The sequence below is a fragment of the Anarhichas minor genome, unplaced genomic scaffold (assembly GCF_050575085.1).
Source record: "Anarhichas minor isolate MPS153535 unplaced genomic scaffold, ASM5057508v1 ptg000011l, whole genome shotgun sequence".
In the NCBI taxonomy this organism is placed as follows: Eukaryota; Metazoa; Chordata; class Actinopteri; order Perciformes; family Anarhichadidae; genus Anarhichas; species Anarhichas minor.
Genome location: NW_027466457.1, coordinates 4,289,391 through 4,310,820, shown reverse-complemented (window position 1 = coordinate 4,310,820; position 21,430 = coordinate 4,289,391). Strand labels below are relative to the sequence as shown.

The window sequence follows — 21,430 nt, the reverse complement described above, 5'->3', positions numbered from 1 at the left end:
GAGACTGCCATCAAGTGCAAATAGAAGAAGGATTCAATCGGTGTGATCAACATGTAACCTAAGAATAAACAAACTAAATAGCCAAAACTGACAACATCAATATGCTTTGGCGTCTTTTTCAGTCCAATATTCTCTACACTAAAATATTTGCTCTATACCTTTTTGCATGTGCATTTGTTCTGATTTACTGTATTAGAAAACGTTTCTATGTGAATGGTGTAAGGAAAGTGTTCCCTACTCAGCTTTTTAATGACCAAACTATAGTCCCGTGGCTCGTATAGCATTTACACTGCCTATCTTTATGAAGCAACTGAGCCGATTTCTATAGACTGTTGAAAAGGCGTTTGGAGAGACTCCGGCTCCAAAAGGCTCTAAGTGCTTAATGAACTTGACGAAGACTTCTGAGAAAGTCCCTGAGGGTGTATGGAGGGAATATGGGGAACTAGGGCCTTGCTCTGAGCCATCCAGTACTTGACTACAGCTTGAAGAGAGTCATAAACAATTTGCTCCCAATCAAACTGAAGGAATTATCTTGTGGTCTGGTTTACGAGCAAGGGTAAGAAGGAATCTGGGATTGACAGGTGTATCGATGCACCGCCTGCAGTAATGTAGGTGTTTTACTGGACTGTCATGGTGAAGAGAGAGCTGAGCCTAAAGGAAAGGCTCAAAGTTTATCTACGTTCTAACCGTCACTTATGGCCATAAGCTCTGGAAAGTATCGGAAAGGAGATCATGGATACAAGAAGGCAAAAATGTGTTTCCTTCACAGGGTCTCTGGGCTCACCCCTCAAGGAAAAGGTGAAGGGCTTAGATATGCATAAGGAGCTCAAAGTAAAACCCTCATGGGCACATCAAACTGAAGGAGACCTCAAGGCAGACACATAACACGCTCGGTGGATTACACATCCAATCTGGCCTGGGAACGCCTCAAAATCCTCCAGGAAGAGCTTGAGGATGTGGCTGGCAAGAGGGACATCAAGGCTTCCATGTTATTCTACTGCTCTCACGACCCAGACCGCAATGAGTGGCAGAAGATTCTTAAGAGGAGTTAATAAGGTACCTAAACTACTGGCATGTTACGGTTACACAATCGGGGGAGACTCTACTATTTGTAGTCCATATCCACATTGTTTGATGCATTCAGACATGCTAAATTCTTAGTCAGTTTTATATATTGTGCATGTATCTTATTGTAAATGGCTGTAACACTTATGAGGGGCGTTATACTGCATGACCCGATTGTATTGTGTTAATTTATTGTGTGTGGCCAGGTCAGTGCAGAGAGCATCAGTGTTTTGAACAAAGACGGAGGATAAGATGCAAAATAGATTAATGTTAGCCTATCAGCATCACCCTCTGACACAAACTATGCAAAGACCAATACTAGTGTGTCCTCCTTTGATGTGTATTCTCCACAGGTGAAGCAGAATAAGCTCAACTCTTCTTCTCCTCCTCTTCCTGTCCTCCTTTCTTCTCTGTGTAGCTCAGCCCTTTGGCTGTGTTAACGCGCCATGTATAATCTACACACCAACAGCAACTTGTGTAACTAATGCAAAGAAAGAGGGAGAGGTGAGGAGAACAGTAACAAACAAAGACTGTAAAGGGGGAAGGTAACGTGACACCCCCATATTGGGCTTGTTGCCTTTATTCATGCCATTATTCATCATGATGGGTCCGGTACAACACATAATAATGCCAGTTTCTTCCTCAATGGCACCACTAGCTACCACGACAACCTTACATGACAACATGTTTAAAGTATTGTTGTGTGACTGCATCTTTACTTGAAATGGGGATTAGCCCCCCCCCCCCCCCCACGTTCAAATCTCCTCTACTATTCAGATAAAGGCTAGGGTCATTCAACCAATGGCCTGCTGTGTGGGGATTTAACACAACCTGTGCTGGAAACGCTTTAATAAACGCGACTTTTAGAAAAAGACTTGCATATCTCTTGCCCAAACCAGTCAGATGTCATGTAATAATTGTTTTCAAAGTTAATAAATACTGGTACAAAGTGATATCCCTATAACAATTACAAAGGAAGTTGGTCGAAAATGTGAATTCTGTGTTCACACATTCTCTGCTGTTCTAGGAAAACCGAAACAGAAGCGACAAACTGTAAATGGAAAAGATAATAGTTGATTATCCCCCGCTCTGTAACATAATATGTACCGTATTTTCCGCACTATAAAGCGCACCGGATTATAAGGCGCACCTTCAATGAATGGCCTATTTTAGAACTGTTTTTATATATAGGGCGCACCGGATTATAAGGCGCATAGAATAGAATAGCGTCGTAAGCGTGTCTCTTGAAAGGTGCCATTTTGGGGTCTTTATACACACAAGTGGTGTTGGACTAGGAGTAAGCACAGTACCGGTGTTTACCGCGGTGCGGCTTTGTAGTTTACCAGTCGTACTGAAACATTTTGACAGAGCGCCGTGTACAACCAGTATGGATCAACCAATTAACCAATTGATCCATATATAAGGCGCTCCGGATTACAAGGCGCACTGTCGTTTTTTGAGAAAATTAAAGGCTTTTAAGTGCGCCTTATAGTGCGGAAAATACGGTATTTATTTCGCTTCAGAGCTTTTCTTCCAAACCACGACTGATGGGTAGGTCCTAAGGTGCACATCTCAATATCAGAATTTCAGACACTGACACACTGTCAAGACAGAATGCTCTTGATGATTAATTATGTCTTTGTATTGACAGCACATCATGGTAAGTAGCCAATTAACCTCTTATGACACAAGCAAACTTGCTTTGTTCTAAATAAAATATCATCATCCAGTGTCATGTCTTATTATATTGTCAACTGCATTATCTGGAGTGATTGTCGTAACCACATGTTTGTCTTTGTAATGTGATCTAGTCCTAATAAAGCTGACCTAACTGTATTTTTTACTATTGTGTGTCCATCTAAAATCCCTGCTAAAGCCTGGACCAAGCTATTGAACCCTGGCAGCACTGCACACGTGCCACAAGAAGGAAGTGATGGTGAGTTCCACAGGAACTTGCTGGAGTCTGCCGTCGGGCGGGCTGTTGACCGGCCAAACTAATTTCACACTCCCCTGGTACCCATAATGCCTCGAGTGAAACCATCGCCATAAACAGAAGGTCAGAGAGAGAAACAGAGACGGGGAGGGAGAAATATTAGAGGGAAAGTAATCAAGGACAGCATCAGTCCCACTTGGGTGCAGGTTCAGGCCATGGAGAGCAGCTGCTCGTTTTGGGCTTTTTATACATTCACCTCACTTTACTACTTGGTGTAAGGCAGGGTAATGCAAAAGAGTCTCAACTCCACTGTTTACAGAAGGCCATTTAGAGCAGGACACAGCAGACATTCTAACCATGCTATCTTCTTTTTCTTTTCTGTGCACTCTGTTCCATCAACCTTGTGGAAAACGAGCACAATGACAATGAGCAAAAGATATGTTCCTCTGTCAGTGAACGCTAATGCCAATGTAGAGCCAGAAATAGCAGAATAGGATGCACTTAGTTTGTTACCATAAATGGGGCACAACATTTGATAAAAAGAGAGGAGGCACACACACACGTCAGAGCTTTAGTTTCTATGTGGTGTGACGTGTGCATGTTACATGATCTAATAAAGGATGTTGACTGCTCTCTGCCTGCAAACCATACAGTAGATTAATGGCACTGTGTGCATGTGTTTGTATGAATGACAGAAGGAGAGGGGGAGGGAGAGAAAGTCTGTGATGGATTGAGTAAAGTGACAGCAGAGAATTAGAGGGAGACGGGAGTATGGCTGGATCTGTGTCTGTAATGCAATTCCCCTGTCAGACATCAGACTGGTTCATTCTCACACACACACACACACACACACACACACACAGTGTGTGGCATCCAGGACCCACACTAGGTGTGTGCTGTACATCGATGATCTTGCTCTGACATATGATCATAATAAAAACCTTAACAAACAAAGTGTCAGTAAACCACTTAAATCTATCGCTCCGAGATGTGATCAGAGCCCTGGTTTACTGTTCAGTTTGTCTAATGGTTCGATGTACAAGGCAGGAGATGTGTTCCAGCACCCCAACTACATCTGTGGATTTATGTATCTATCGAGTGACAAGCTGTTTTGAACTCAGTGGCTCGCCCAATGATATTATTCATAGCTCTAATTTCAGAATGTATCCGCTGTCTCTCAATCTCTCACACACAAACCGACAAACACATTCACAGCTTGGCAGCCTTCAATTGGTCCCCAATGTGATCATTATTAGCCACTTTCCATCTGTCTATCTCTGAACTGTGAAAACACCCATGCACATTGCTATGTTCAAGTGGCTATACATACATGCCCTCGCATACAAACACAGCAACAAACACACAGCGATTTGAAGTGTGATATTTGCCCTCCGTCCTCCTAGCAGGACAAATGCAGTATTTCATCCTAGCTTGTTACATAAATACGGCTGCCAGACACACACCATGCCACTGATCATTGTTCTCATACCCTGATAGGAGCACGGGCCACACAACTGCTACACCAAATGCAATTATAACAGACCTCATACTGATCAGTGTTTCAATCAGCCACTGTGAATCTGAACATTTTCAGATTCAATTCCTAGTTTATGCTTTATACAGATTACTTTTCTGGGTTGGTTGCGAGCACAGTTTCAACAGGAAACGACTTTTTGTGCCTGGGATTTTGCACCGATTGATGTTATGTCATGTTTATCACCGGTAGCAGACGGTAGCAGACGGTAGCAGATGGACACATGGCACTTTTTGCTTTTTGAAATGTGGTTTAAATATAATAAAGGTCAATCACAGATCATCTATGTGAATAACTGCCAAGGCCGGTAAGTGTGAGACATGAATTAGGAACATAAAGAGAGAGATTTGCTTCTTTACAAATCTCTTAAAAACATGTTAAGTTGAGAAATCAGAGAAACTAGAAAGACCATATGACAGCACTGGGCAGCTCCTTCAGTGACAGGCTGCTTCAGCCGCGGTGTGTGAAGGAGAGATACCGCAGATCCTTCCTTCCCGCTGCTGTCAGACTCACAATCAACACTGCTCCCAATAGACCACACACACCAAAAAACGCAATCTATCAATTCATTCATTCAGGTGCAATATCAACATTTGATTTTTCCTATTTCATATGTGCAATAATGTTATATCTCATTTAAGTTTTTGTTAGTTTTAAGGTTACCTTATTCTTATTATCTTTACTGTATAATTACTTATCTATTATACCTGTTTTGTTTTTTGCTGATGCCACTTTTTGTTGCACTATCTTCCTTGCTGCTGTAATGCTACACATATTAATAAAGGATTATCTTATCTTGTCCTGTCTTATGTGATCTTATCTCATGACTTTGAAATCTTACGGACCTGAGTCTTCCACGATGGCCGTGTCCGTGAGGGTAGCCATGGCTGTGGGACCTTCTGGGAACCGGCCTGTCCTCTTCATGCATGTGATGTAGCGAAGGCGAACGGGAATGGGAGGATCTGGAGCTGCCCGTACTCTGGAGACTGCTGTCAGGGATCTCTCCATGACGGCTCTGGCACAGGACAGAAGAAGAGGTGAGTATCATATGCAGCACGTGTACAACATTGTCATTTTTTCCTTCACTTTTTCCATCTACTCGGAATTTGAAAATGTTAAAATGTGCATGCCCACACACACCCCCACACACACACATACACATACTGTATATAACAAATTCAAACACACCTGCAGAGGCTCACTAGCTCCGTCTTACCTCTCCAAGGCTGCTGTGCTGCTGCTGCTGCCCAAGAGCTGGCAGGCTGCGCAGTGAAGGGACAGGGGAGTGACCCTGACGGCCACGAATTTCTCTCGGGGCCTGACTGCGGATGTGATCGTGGTCCCCGTTCAGGTTGTTGTCACTCGCAGAGCGAAGCAAGGAACGTGGCGAGGGCAGGGGGCCAGGTGTCACACGTCGACGGCTGGTGTAGGACGGGGTCTCCCTGAAAGGCACTGAGAGGAGAAAGAGACAGCGAGAAACTCTTTACACCTTTATCACGTGAAGCCACTGTAGCAAACACAACGAACAGAATGGTCTGATGGGGAAATAACTTCAACTCCGCACATCTCACGGTCACTCAATTTTGTTTCAAACTTGAATCCATTTAATTTGCAACATATTTACGCAGCTATAATCTATACGCATACTTTTACAGACGGATCAAGTGATACAACGATACATCTGGTATTGATGGTACTGCAGCAAAGCCTTAGAGATGAGAATATTGTATCATGGTAGCTCCTAGTGAATCTTAAATTATATTACATATAATTATCATATTTTAATATTTATTACTGAAAAATTAGTAAACCAAATACAGATAAAGGAAAGCAGTTTAGTAGTTTGATAATGGCATCAGTGGATTTTTTTCAAGTAGCTGTGAATTAAGTATTCTCTTCATAAAATGATAAACGTGTGTTTAAGTTCACACATACAAGCACACTGGCTTGGTAAAGTGTATCTAAAGTGTAATGATGAAGTGTCAACATTATCATTCAAATTTAGAGAAGCATACATTACAAACATCACATATGATTTCCATTTAAAATTGATTGTTAAATATTTGAACATTTCACAGGGTATTATATCCTGTCTACACTAGATGGCAGAGTTTTCCTGTATGTACATGTCACACACAAAAAAAAAAGCTCAACTCAGCATGGATCCAATAAATCCCTGAAACCTTCTCCACACCCCTTACATTTCCATTCCATTTCCATTTTCACTTCTGTATATAACCTGTAATCACTTTCCTTGAGCCTCTCCCCTGTCTACACTCAGCCATTCTTCAGTCTGCCTGGTGAAATACCACTGCTGTCAACTTACCAACATCCGATACTTTGTGGACCTTTATGATTTCAGCCAGATCAAAGTTTCCTGCTATAATAGCCACCTGGAGGTGGGGATAGAGAAGAGTAAAGGGAAGGGAAAGGGGAAAACACATGTGACGGAAAGGGAAGAACAGCTATTAAAATCAAACAACTCACACAAATGAATATAAATACATCCTATCTTTTTCTTTCGCTCACTCTCCTAATAAATGTTTCACACATTTTGTCCTTTGTTGTGGTAGACGTGTAACATCTGTATGTGTGTCAATGTTCTGGGCACTGTGCGGAACAGCCTGCCTTATATACAAACAAATTAACTTTGATGTGCACAGGAAGTGTCAGTCTCAATTTCACATGGACTTCATCAACCAGAAAGGCTGAAAATCAGAAACAGACCGCGACGGTAAGCCAGCAGTGGCTGGGTGCCGTTACACTGCTTAAGTTTTTAATAGCAATCAATGATTCAATGTAGCAGCAAGATGTAAGGTATGCTAATACACACACAGTAACATGCAGTGGTTCTTGGATACCACACATACCTGAAAGGCGGTCTGGCTGTTGTAGTTTTTTATCTCCTTATTGGCCCCCCGGAACAGGATAACTCGTGCACAGCTATCCTGAATGACAACAGAGAGATGTATATGTTTGGCTCGGACTTAAAAGTGTCATCGTATTTGATATGCAAAAACATGTTAAAAAAAAAAAAAAAATGACATGATTTGGTTTATAAAATTTGAATAATGGCTACATTATGATAATGAACAGGCTGTGCAGTGAGAATGTTGCTGTCAAAGGTAGCCACTGATTAAATGTATGCAAGTGTGAGAACTGTTTAATAATGAATCCAACAGAGGCAACTCTAGAGGCAGTGCAGAGTGAACAAGGATGCCCTTTGAAAAGTCCTTGTGCTGTACATGTTGTTCTCTCCACAACCTACCTACCATTAAGATGATGTGGGTTTGGAATATAGGGGTGGTTTAATTAATATTTCATGATGAGTTAATGAAAGACTATCTTTGTTCAAATATGGACACTTTTCTGTTTCTAACAGCAGAGTTGTCCTGGAAGTGATTGCTGTCTACATTTGAAGATCTATAATTAGAGTGAAGAAATTAGTGAAATATACCTTTTTAAATAACTCCCTTTTACCTGTTAATCAATCAATCAATGCCAACACTGCCTTCTCTTTCTTTCTCTCTCTTTTAACGTACTCATACACACACATATACCTCAGAAGCCATGTGCAGACTCTGAGCTACTCACACCACAACACATGTTCTGTCCCAAACTGTTCCCATATAAACGTGACGGAGCAGAACCTAAAACATTTAAAATAAAATGATGTCACCTCGACAAAATCCAAGACTGAATTAAATAATTGCATCATTGATTGATTTTAATATTAAACTTCCTCCGTCTGATTGTAAAAGCAACAGACGGCGGGGAGTTGTGGTTTGTGTTGACATTCAAATAACTATAATATCACTACAGGGTGCAACTGAACTCTTGATGCTGTATTTTCTTACTGCATTTAATTCAAAGTAATTCTTGACGACGACTATTACATTAACAATACAATGTATGTGTGTGTATCCGTGGCTTCTCTTCCTCCCCGCCCAACCTCCGGTTTACCATGCGTTCTCATGGGATACTGCTCTTTTCTTGTTTTCAATGTGCCCCAACTACAAGCGCACCCAGTTTTTGGCAAACATACAGAATAATTCAAGCATTTATAGCAAATACCTAAGGGAACTACAGGAATGCTCCAGCTGAAAATGAAGACCTGAACACACAATTTCAAATGACCACTGTTCGGATTCTCAGATGACATTAAAGCTACATGGTGCTGATGCAACAACGACTCCGTCCATTTGCAACAATGGATTTCTGTCCAGTACAAACAACTGATTCATATTAATGTCCTCGCTAATGACAAATGCAAACAAAAGCTACTTGACAGCTAACAATCCCCTGCCAGAATGAGTTAGTGCATTTGTGAAGCCAACGATAGATAAACATTACACTTGAATTGTGCAATTTTAGACATGATTCCCATTCAAACTGATACAAACAAAGGCTTTAAGGCATTGGTGAAAACAATGCACTATTACTATGTTATAACAATCTGCTAACATTTCACTCAAAGCACAGCGACCATGAAGTTGTAAAGCTAATAAAATCCAGCGCTAGTTTTGTATCAATTTACATCTTTTAGTTACAAGAAACAGAAAAAGAGAGCAGGAAATGAAAAAGAGGCCCTGTACATATCATTTAAGACTGCAAGTGAGTGTAGTAAGACAATGGTTATTATAAAAGTCATTCAACGTAGAGTCTGATCTCAAAGCAATGGCTAAATTCTAATTAAAAGATACCTGCGGGTATGAAAGCATAGGCTAGGATTCCTTTAATAGTAGGAACACATTCCAACAAGCACAAAACAGACATCCTCAACAGTTCACAACCACACATTTACCTATCTTGTGTGTCAGACTATTACCATATATTGTTGTGTGTGTAAATGAGCACAGGCCCCTCTGGCAAAAGAAAAAGCCCAATTATAGATTGATAGACATGGTTATGTGTCTATGTGCTGACTGGCGAGGGTCGATATGTAATTTAACACTGATAGCAGAATTAGCAGGAATAGCCTGGCTCTACAATCAGTGCAACGGCTGGTGACTCCAGTCATTACTGAGTCACACATTAAAGAACATGCTCGCTTATATTAATTCAACATATTGTTTAGTTAATAACGTCCATGGGATTTAGCTCATCAAGCTGGGTGTATCTGATGAACCACTCTTGTATTATACCAGATATACGACTGTATGAGGTTAACGCTGATGCACTGTGGCACCCTCTTCTGGTAAGACACATAAGATGGTAGCTATGAGTGCTGTACCTGAACTGAGCAGGGTGTGTAATGACCATGGTGCCAACTGGGGCACTGTAAACCTGCGCAAGCCTGCAAGGTCCATGTATACATAGATGGTGAACATGGGGGTATTTGTAAATGGAGCAGGTGTTATGAATAATGCATGAATACTCTTGCTGCTAACAGCCCATACAACCGCTAAGGTTGTATGGGCAGTTTCTTGCCTTGTTTTCATGTATAGAGATAAGAGAGCTACATCACATTGGGGACGTGTAATACCACAGTGAATGCGATGATAGATATCCGTCTTCCAAAAGCAGCAAAAAACTTTCTCTTCAGCCGTTAGCCAAGCCGTGAGACGGATTTTAGTTTTGTTGCGCGACTCAGATTCAGTCCTCTCCGACTGTGTTGAGAGCAGCATTTCTTTGAGCTCTGTTTACAGTGTCAAAACTTTCCATCACTTGCTCTGCTGTTCACTATTTTTCAGACTACTGAGCTCCTGAAAAACCTCCCAGCTGGAAAGTGTGTTTTGTTATTATGACGACCAGCAACCGTGAGTCAGTAGCATGTCAGGTAGCAGTGGCATAACAGTAGCCTGTGCATGTCAGTTTTTTAAGATAGTGATTTTGATATTTGTTGCTTTTAACGTAAAATTATGTTTTTTAATGTGTTGAAATGCATAATATAAACTAGAAGGGCACATGGAGAGTGTAGACCTCTGCTAAGGCCAAACCGTTTCAAAATTGACCCATTCTACACCGTTCCACCAAGTTTCATGAAAATAGGGCCAACGATTTTTTCGTATTTCTGCTGACAAACACAACAAAGCAAACTGAAAACATAACCTCCTTGGCGGAGGTGTTAACAATGCTTCTGCACCCACTTTAGGAACCACTGGTCCTAAGGGTTACACGCAAAGCCCATCTGGCACACCTGAATCGCTCCCTTTGCGTGCATTTTATAAGATACCGAGCCTGTTTCACTGTTTTTGTGTCTTGTATTGAGGTCAACACTCTTACCTTCTTAAATAATCAAATGAATGACACTCAACAGCTGAATTCTTGAATATGTGTTATTTACATAGATGCATTACAGACACGCACGCACACGCACACGCGTGCTCGAAGGCCAATTACAGTGTGGGCCATCTGTCTTGCTCTTCTCTCCAAAGCTTCCTATAGGAATTCATTAAGAAAACCTTTCCAGTAGTCCTCACCATGGTTTGCTAGATGTGATTACATTTTCGACACAGGAATACACAGTGAGCTAAGTCAAGTACTTTACAGTAATGACGTGGGTCAGTCATGTGTAAAGAGTGTGACAGATGGTACCTCTCACCGCCATGTTTATACAGTTGAGGATTCTTCTCTCATTAGATTTGAAGCAGATTTGGCATCCTCCACTGAAAGTAAAGCTTGTTTTTACATTGGATTGTGACTAACATCTAAAGCACATAAGAAGCACGATTTCGGGCTGAAATCTTCCTCATTATTGTGTACAACAACAGCATAATACAAGTACTGTAACATAGAGTACAGTGATACTTCCTCTATACAGCTTATTAAAGAGTTGTCCCAAGATTTTATTAATCTGACTGGTTGTCTTGCACAACCTCTCTTTAATTTCACTCATCAGTGTTGTCCCCTGTTGCCACTATAGTACCTACTGTGTCCTTTCTCAATCGTTTATCCAACCAGCTCCCATGGATCTGTCCGCCAGGTAAAAGACCCCTACCATGCCTTCATTCACTGCTGCTGATCACTTGCGCCAAGCTAAAAGCCCAGTCAGTGAATGTTAATGGCCAGCCAGACCCCCGCAACGGGAGCATTGATCAGGCTTTCACTGTTGCTGCTGATTATGTTATCTTGCCATTCATCCACTCTCTCTTACCTTCTCAACCTCTTTCTGACTCCCTCTCTTTTCTCTCTCCACATGGATATATTGATCTTCGCCATCGAACTACTCCCGGTAGGGATGGGTATCGTTAGGATGTTATAGATACTAGTACTATTATCAATACTGCTAATCGGTTAGGTTCCTTATCGATACTCTTATCGTTATTTTTGATTATTTTGTGAGAAAAGAAAGACAGCCTTTTTCTTTCTGTAATGGTACATAAGCATCCGAGCCTGTTTCGAGTTGGTTTGAACCATGCTGAGAGAAATCGTTTCTGTGATCAATCAGCTCAACGTGGCGTCCGAACACTCATCCTTCGCGGTGGAAGCACACAAGAGCTGGGAGCATATCCATTACTAGACTGTAGATTAAACAAAATGTATCCATTCTCTCTTTTATTATATCCACTCCTGCTCCACACACATACGCACACACAACCACCCCTGGCCCTCCCTTCACTGAGAAGTGTTTTAACATGTAGTGACTTTAGTCACGTGGATGTGTTACGAACAGCATGTGTTACGTTTTGATGCTGTGCTTCCAAAACCCATGGTGAAATACACACACACACACACACACACACACACACACACACACACACACACACACACACACACACACACACACACACACACACACACACACACACACACACACACACACACACACACACACACACACACACACACTCTGTCTCTCTCACTCTCATGAGACTATACTATGGTGTTCCAGTCCAGTTGAAGCAGGTCATTCCTCATGACTGGAATACATAGTTCCAATTACAACATGCAAACATACACACACACATTTTTCACTTGTTAATGAAGTAAAGTGCTCATTTAATGTTTATGAACTGAGCACTAATCTCTTTTTCCAATGAAGGAGAAGACAAAACCTCTTCCAGAACGCCCAGTTACACGTTTCTCATGTATACAGCCTCTAACCAACCAGGACAACACTAATCATTTTCCCAGGAGTACGCTGGTTTCCACTGCTCCTACCTCCCAGTGTCCTCATGTAACTCTCCGGATAGAGACAGAACACAGTCATTCCTATTTTAAAACACACATTGTTTCATTCCTGCTATCAATATATTATTACTTTATAAGCTGCAACAACGATTTAAGTTTTCCAGTATATCACATACTGTGGAGTGCAATACAAATACCACCACCCCAACCATCATCTCAGGCAGTGCAAATTGCCTCACTTGGGGACTACAAAGGTCGGTAGGTATGCACAAACAATTTCCTTCAGAGGTATCAATGTGATGCTGATTTTTGTGGAAATTATAGAAAATGACTAAAAGAATAAGGCTGGAAATGTTTTAGATTTTTCTTATTTCCAACAAATCCTATGAAGAGACCAAAATGAAAATGAATTTAGCCTATTGATATGGCATCATGTTCCGTGCTACAGACATTTATTTTTGTCTTACAACTATTAAAAACACATTATTGTTGCACTGGGTGATATTCATTACCATGAACATGGGCGCTTTAGTTTATTATGTGTCAGTGCCAAATAACACCTTTCTGCCGGCATAAATATTCCCCAGAGCACCCATTGGTTGTTAATGCACACATTTTTAAAATTGTTTTATTCATTTCTGTATGGTTATATTGTGTATATTCATGAGGACATTTGCTAAAACCTTTTTCAGCCTTTAAAAATATAGATCAAGGTCCTCAGTGTGTACTAAAGAATGAAAGCTTGATTCAATACAAAGAATCAAAGCTAATCATTGATCCTTATGAGGACAGATTCATAATAACTGTACAACTGCACACAGTCCCAGCCGGGCACTGATACTCCCGAAGGTATCAGAGGCATTTCAAATGCAGAGTATCAAAAAATGATAAACTACAACAAAATACTGTTTGCTGCTTTCATCCAAATTGCAGCAGACAGAGTGCATTAATCTATGATGAAAACCCACATGATAGAAATATCTCTGATCTTTGGTGCCACACTCCCACTTGGACCACTTCTCTTCAATCTCCCCTTTCAGGCCATTATCATAACAGGCAACAAATACAAATAATAACCAGGTAAAGGATACCTCTGCTTCAGAATGCCACTCAACTACACACAAGTGTGCATGTACACTTACAAACTCACGTAATGCTCACACACAGATGCTACAATTCACAGACGCAAACACCAGCCCACTCACCAAACAGAACATTGGTACTGGATGACTCTTCAGAACAACAAAGACAATATTTATGTTACCTCAGTATGGCTGAGGTATGGTTAAGTTTAGCACCAACTACACTACTACACGGATCAGAGACATGGTGGACAACCAAGACCACATTGACGACAGTGCAAACATTCATCAACAGCTGCCTGAGGTGGATCCAGATACCATCAGCACCAATGGCACCAATGGCACCAATGGCACCAATGCCAGCATTACCAGATGGAACCCAAAAGGCCCAAAAAGGGACCTCGAGACTGAAATCAAGCAGAGCGGCCTGACATGGAAACAGCTATAAAGGAAAGCCCAGGACAGGAGACTCTTGACTTGGTGGTCAACAGCCTATGATCCATGAAAAGGAGCGATAAGCACAAGTAAGTAAGTAGGTTTAGGCTTCTAAGCCCTCTTGGGTAAGTTGAGGGAAAGATTGTGGTCATTGTTAATTACTGTATTTAAGAAATCCAACAGACTTTCAGACGGGATTTGAGCCCTGGCCACTAAGGTAAACGCATCAAACAGCCATTTCGCCATGCTATGTAAGCATGAGACTTTCTCTTGCATTGGCACTGAACATTGGCATTGGATGTAAATCGTGTATCGCACATCTAACCAATATGAATGTAATTCCACAGAAAACTCCACTTCTCAAGCACACGAGCATATTTATTTGAATAACTGGTACCTGGTTGTAGAGAGCACACACATGCAGTGCAGTGTTTCCAGATGCATTCTGGGCGCTCATGTCAGCTCCGTAGAACAGCAGGTGTTCCAGGTGTTGCACATGGCCATAGCGGCATGCCTGAAAGGACATAATCACACATTTACTTTATTTACAAAACAAATCCTAGTTTACTTACAAAGTCAAAAGGGAGCCATCATACATTGTCTATGAAAAAATATACATGAGCAGTATGGCACATTTTACAGTCATCTTTGTTGTATCGAGGTGTGACAAAGGCCCCACGCTGGACTTTAACCAGGAAAGTAAAAGGAATGTGCAACTTATCCAAATGAGTCAATAGCTGGCGCTTTTAATGTATTATTTTATTATATTGTATTTTAAGATAGCCCAACGTACCTCTTTCTTTTGCCACAACATATAGTTGGAGCAGTGATGCAATAGCTTGAATACTCTCAAATATAAAAGGCAGCCCAAATACATGTTTCTACAGATGAGCTACACAGAAATTGTAACAACTAAAACATGAACACCTCAGAAATGTTATAACTGTTGAATATTTTTCCTTTCTTTTCCCTTGGGCTAATTCTCCTCACACATGCTTTTAACAGTCTCTAAAAGCAAGAGAGAAACTTGTTTGTATCACCTGAGGCCAAATCTGTGAGTTAAAATTATTCTGACAAGAGTTGTGCTTTTTTTCTGCTTCTTCGTTTCACATAACTCGGAGCAATAGACTTTTCATCTTATCTCTATCCATCTCCTCTCTCTTCTTTCCCTTCTACTCCGGGGTTTTGTCCTGTGTCATTGAGAGAAGCACACCAACTCTTCCCAGCAATCGTTCTCTCCCTCCTGTGTTCTGTCTCGCTAAGAGTGTGTGACAGCAGTGAGACAGCACACAAATGATGCTGGGATTGTTGTTGGTTATCAGACCTTCAGCAGTGTATCCTATTGTACACGATATATACCTCTAGAATACTAATGCTGGAAAGGACATAGAAAAAGGGGGAGACGAGAGGAAGGAGGTGAAATAAATAAAATGGGGAGAAAATGTGTAGGGCTGAGGGATGTTTTGGATTTATTGTACAGTATCTTGAATGCTTAAACACAAAAAACATGATCTGATACGGCATTGAAATACCATATATCCTTCCACTTTAAACCCTTACTGTATCTGCAAACTAAAAAGGAACACTTTTCAACAAACAAACGCTCCTCTGCATCGCTCCCACGGTAGTACCTGAACACACTTCAGCAGAATTGAGGACAGAAATGGTTTATAAGCCCAAAGAGAAGACATCACTGGGCGTCATATGCAAGAACATTTTCGTATTTTCTTTACAGAAATTCTCTGCTCCAAGTCGGTTTCACAAAACTATTTTAAGTGCACAAACCTTAAGTAAATTGCTTGTTTCAGATAGCATTGGCATCGTTAACACCCCTACAATCCTCGTATAAGGCTACCTGCTCCACTCTGTGTGGGCAAGTTTGATTCACAAAAAATGTCACACAAAAGGCAAAAAAGAATATTCTCATACCGCAGAGCTTCAAGTCCTGCTGTCAGATAAACCCACAACAAATGTAGCAGTGTTGGTAGTGGTATTAGAAGACCACTTTGTGGTTATATTATAGATAGTATAGCTGCCAATGATGTGTTATTATGGCAGCGGGATATTGTAGAGTTGGGTTTCGATACTCACCTCAAATTAGTCATTATATTTATTTATTTATATTTATATTTAAAAAACATAGTGTGGTGTTATCTCCTGCGATTAAAATATTGATGTTACATTTTCTTTTCTAGAAAAGACTAAAGAAGGTTGATTCCCCTATTTTCTCACGAGTAAAATGTTGCCATTCAACATCTCGGGCAGCTGTGGATAGCAGCGCCGTCCTTCAATCAGACGATCGGCGGTTCGATTCCCCGGCTCCGGCTCCGCTAGTCGCATGTCGATGTGTCCTTGAGACACTTAACCCCAAAATTGCTCCCGTAGCTGTGCCTACGGTGTAGAAATGTGATAGAATTTGAATTGTAATTCGCTTTGTATAAAAGCGTCTGCTAAATGACTGTAATGTAATGTAATCTCCTCTGCACTTATTGATATTCAGTGTGAGCAACAGAGGTGATGAGTCCCATTTAAAGCACAAGAACCTTCAGACCGCCAGTGTCTGTCTGTCACTACACAGATAGAAGCTAAAAAGACCTGACACAAACAAAAACAGCATGTAGGCACTAGCCTCCATTAAGTTTACAGAGCAGGGCAGGCCTTGAGGCGGTATGAGTGTAAAATGAACACATTATTTGTTTGCTCTTCGTAGGTCAAGGACCTATTTCTACACTTAACACAGATGGACACCTATATTTGCACTGCCAGCCACTGGTTTAGATACAGCTGTAGCAACATTAGAATGAGTAACTGTGTCCAAGTAACTCCTTATTTCTGGAGGCCTCTACTTCACGAAGTACAGAAACACATACGTATAGCTCATGATATTTAAGTAGTCTTCAGTATTTGTGCTGGTGCACTGCATATGTCTGAGTAAATGAGCATTCAATATGTGTGGGTGTGTGTATAGTACATGTATAGGTGTTGGTGGTCGCGCAATGAACAGTACTGAATCAGTAACGGTTTTGTAGATTTTAAATTTATTTGAGCACTCAACCCACACACATTTACAAATGTTTGTATTTGCATGTATCTGCAGTTGAAAGTGCAAATTGATTGAAAAGACTACCAAAGTGGTAAATGTCCAATCCCTTATATTGGACCTGCATATGACCCCCCCCCCCCCCCCAAGGGATTCAACCACCACAAAATAAATTCTCAAACCGAGGGAAACACAAAAATCAATTCAATGAAACTCTGAAAACTACACAAGACCTCTTACCCTGCACCTACATTTGTATTCTGCACACAACCCATCACTGTTCTGTGTGTGAGTGTGTGTTTGTGTGTGTGTGCGTTTATTACCTGGTGTATCTCCTGCCAGCCATTCTCATCCACACAGCCAACCTGTGCATGGTCATGCAGCAGCAGCTCACAGCAGTAGGGGTCTCCTCCTACCATCGAGCTGTGATAGAGAGGAGTCAACCCCCTACTGTCTTTATAGTCAGGCGATGCACCCAAGTCCAACAGCGTCTAGTGGGATACCACGAAGGTTAGGGGGGAATAATGCTTTGATTACTTCATACAGTCCTGAGTCACAATGTGACGGTCAATAAGCCCAGTAGCTCTATATCGTATATATATGATATATATATGTTATTAACACTAAGTAAATGCTATCTCAAGAAAAAATCTCAGCAAAGTAATCATTCAGTCAGAGATTAGAAGCATTCTTGTGCTGTAGGACATGTATACAATAATTTGAAAATAAACTATTTATTAATTTTATTTGGAGAAATAAGCATGACCTTTTGAAGACATACTATACCAAACAGCATCAATGGCTTATGTATATTCCACGGCCCAGTGACACTGAATATTTGGATAACGGCAATGACCAATTCCATTTTCAACAGTTCTGGCTCAACAAGAAATCAATTATATGACTCATGTAAATCCTTTCATTTAGGTTACAAGCCTCCTCAAACCAGACATATACAAGGCCATTCAATGAATACGCCAGCCCATTCAAAGAGGGCATGTTAATCCTCACATATTTAGTAATTGTTCAAGCACCCTCTGTACTAAATTGCTCAAGCCCCCTCTACCAGAGATTGCCTATACCTGCAAGCTCTCCGTTTGCAAGCAAGCAATTGGTGTAGCAAAAGAAATAAAAGAGATGAGTCAGCTTTCTGCGACAATTGTGTGTGTGTGTGTTACACTTACTATAAGTGCGGTATGGTTCTTGCCGCGCACGGCCTTGTGCAGGGCAGTAATGCCATCTTTTGTTCTGAAGTCCAGATGCGCCCCTCCACTCTTTAGCACCTTGATGAGATCTGCACATCCCTCCAGCTGTGCTGCCAGCGTTAGAGGACATTCTGTAAAATGTAATGATAAGCAAGCAAACAATATAACATCTTTTACTTTCAGTGACATTATTGTGCATTCTTCTTAGTATAGGAACATCCAACAATTGGAGATGTCAATATTTGATGACAAAATAGCACACTACACTAACTGCCTTGACTGCTGTGATTGCTTCCTGTTGGTGTGAAACCAACCTATTCTCAACCTCCCCCCCTCCCCTCCCCCTTCACAGCTCTTCTGTCAGATGACAGGTCACCAAACAGGGAAATTAATCCAGAAAGAGGGAGAGAGGGAGATAAAGATGAAGAGAAAGCATAATACTGTTATTTAACTAAAGTAGAGAGGAGGTGGGATAGTTCTTAGTACAGACTTCCTCACCTCCTGTGTCTGGATCATGGAAGTTGGGGTCCAGGCCTTTTTCCAGGAACCTTGAGACCCTTTCAATGTTCCTCTGCTGCACATACTCCATAAACTTCTTCAGGTTTGCCTAATGGAGGGAGACAAGGGAGCAGGGAGGGGTAGGGGGGGGGGGGGGAGGTGGAGGAAAAGACAGCTGTGATTGGTTGATGTCAGACTCATGTGGATGGGGATGTTTAATAATGCAGTTCAGAGATGAAAGCTAAAGTCGCTGCTCTCTCTCAGTCTGTGTTTGAAGGTTTTATTTCTGTTCTGTCATGCCAAGCAAATGGGCCATGTGCAGTAGATATATATAAGCTATAATAGGATAGACCAAAAAAGACAAGGAAAGGGCTGTAAAGTAATGCTGAAATGAAGACCTTTCCTTTGGATATTAGTGCCAAGAAAATGAGATTTTTTAGGCTAACGTCACATTTAGAGTGAAAATGTAATGGTCATAATATTGTACAGTGCCTGAGAGCAATGCTATTGCATCACTGAATCTAACATTGATGTTTAAACCATAGTCATAAAACAGGCAGAGACACATGCACAAACCCACGTGCAAATCCCACCGGAATCCTAATACACTCATACTGTACACACACACAAACACTAAATTTCCTCTGTGATTTATGATGAAAAAATATTCATCACCTCTGCTGATGGGTGTAAGCCTGTAGAGTATAGAGTGAAAAATGAAGCTGTGAACAAGGTAGCAGCACTAACATTTCACAATAGATTACTATAGCCTGAAGAATCAGGACAACAATCTATCTTGGAATATCTGAGACATAATATTATAGCACAGAAAGTAGCTAATGACTATTTGCTATACTTAAAAAAAGACGAAGTAAAATAGCAATTATTAAAACGAGTCTACTACACTATAGTTTAATACTGAACATATAAAATATCAATGAGGACAAGGACGATAGCCGAATATGAATCTTGTGGATGTAATTACAGAGACAATATCTGCAGTATACCAAATGAGCTACACAGGAAACTTTCATTACTAATGAATTCTCTGTTACTCAGCCTCAGTCATTACGTAACACATGTGCAAAACCCTCCAGACAGACACAGACACACACACACACACACACATTTACATTTTACACAACTGAATTAATTACCACAAGGCATTTAATATAACAAACTTAAACACATACAAACATGTACACTCACATGCAAGAATGCGAACAGAACTCGGCAGCCTTTTACACTCACCGTGTGTGGCATCATATACTGCATATCCCTCGTTCTTTAAAAGTCACACTCTGCACCTTCCGAATGTCACATCACACTCTCCCTTTCCCTTCACACCGAGTCATCTGCAGCCCGCTTGCCTCTACAAGCTTGCCTTTTTGCTCATGCACACCACACCGACATGCTGCGTGGAGCTGCCGACTGCTACTCTCACCATCTCCAAGTCAAACTGAGTGAGTTGTTTTTTTTTTTTAGATGCTCTGTGAGGCAGTTGTTATGGTGATCGGATACAAAGACAGCTCTGGCAGCCAATGTACACAGGAGTGGGAAGAGCATTGAGGTTGTGTTTGTGAGTGTGTGTGTGTGTGTCCTGCACAATGCCTCGGATACTGCCATGAAGAGACTCGGTGATGATTTGCCAGTGATCAGCTGGCACTGATGTGTGTTTTATTGCTTGTTGAACAGAGGGCTGATGATAAGCATTTGTAATGATTTATCTGCTTTGGCGAGGGTCTCAATAAACTCTTCATATTTTCTCAGTTTCGCTATCTTTCTCTCTCTGTAACACACGCCTATAAATGCACACACGTGCAAAGACTTTCCGAGTTACCATGACATACTGACAAATCAGAAAGAAAACAAATAAAGAAAAGGATGACGGACGGTCCGATAAAGCCCTGTGCAGACAGGTGGAGTGACAAGATACAATTAGCTTGTTGTTTTGCAAGACCAATAATTTGCCATGAAACTGAAAAATATTTCAATAACGTACTAAAATCTTAATCAAAAGAGAATTCATACACATTTCAATATATTCCTGAATAACAATTAGATATGAAATGAACTACATTTACTTAAATTCCAAACCTATCAATCTAAGTTTTAAAAAAATAGATAAGACAAGTTGACAGTTTATATTTCAAGCTCAAAAACATTTCCAAAATTGGCTAATTTTATCCTTTGGCAATATAAAAAAATAATCCAAGCTTAAATCTCTGCATGTCTTTTATGACTCCTCCTTTAGATACTGCAATTCTCTTTCTTCCTGACCAAAAACACAACAAAAATACTGCGGAAACGCCTTCAGCTAGTACAGAGAGAGGAGTGTGGATCATTTTATTCAAACCATCTGTGCACTGATTACCTATTACTTTTAGTAGCAATCCCTTCACTGTCGATAGATCTATCTTCAGCATTTTCATTTTCATTCATCATCTAAGCTTGTGAATGCACACGCAGCAGGACGTGGCAGTGATTGGCAAGTGGGGTACAATCTTCCTCCACAGTTCATGAAATTCAAGGGAAATTAAAAAATAAAGTGGAAAAAATTCAAAG

General features: G+C 40.9%; 1 protein-coding gene across 1 annotated transcript in view; it reads right to left on the bottom strand.

The window, feature by feature from the left end:
- Positions 1-21,430, bottom strand: part of shank3a (SH3 and multiple ankyrin repeat domains 3a) — a 122,097-nt gene that overhangs the window by 57,249 nt on the left and 43,418 nt on the right. The window contains exons 4-11 of the mRNA XM_076089871.1: positions 18,866-18,974; positions 18,347-18,498; positions 17,486-17,653; positions 14,520-14,636; positions 7,403-7,480; positions 6,859-6,925; positions 5,749-5,984; positions 5,378-5,547 (exon numbers count right to left, since the gene is read on the bottom strand). Coding sequence (XP_075945986.1) covers positions 5,378-5,547; positions 5,749-5,984; positions 6,859-6,925; positions 7,403-7,480; positions 14,520-14,636; positions 17,486-17,653; positions 18,347-18,498; positions 18,866-18,974 — 1,097 coding nt within the window. The remainder of the gene's footprint in view (positions 1-5,377; positions 5,548-5,748; positions 5,985-6,858; positions 6,926-7,402; positions 7,481-14,519; positions 14,637-17,485; positions 17,654-18,346; positions 18,499-18,865; positions 18,975-21,430) is intronic.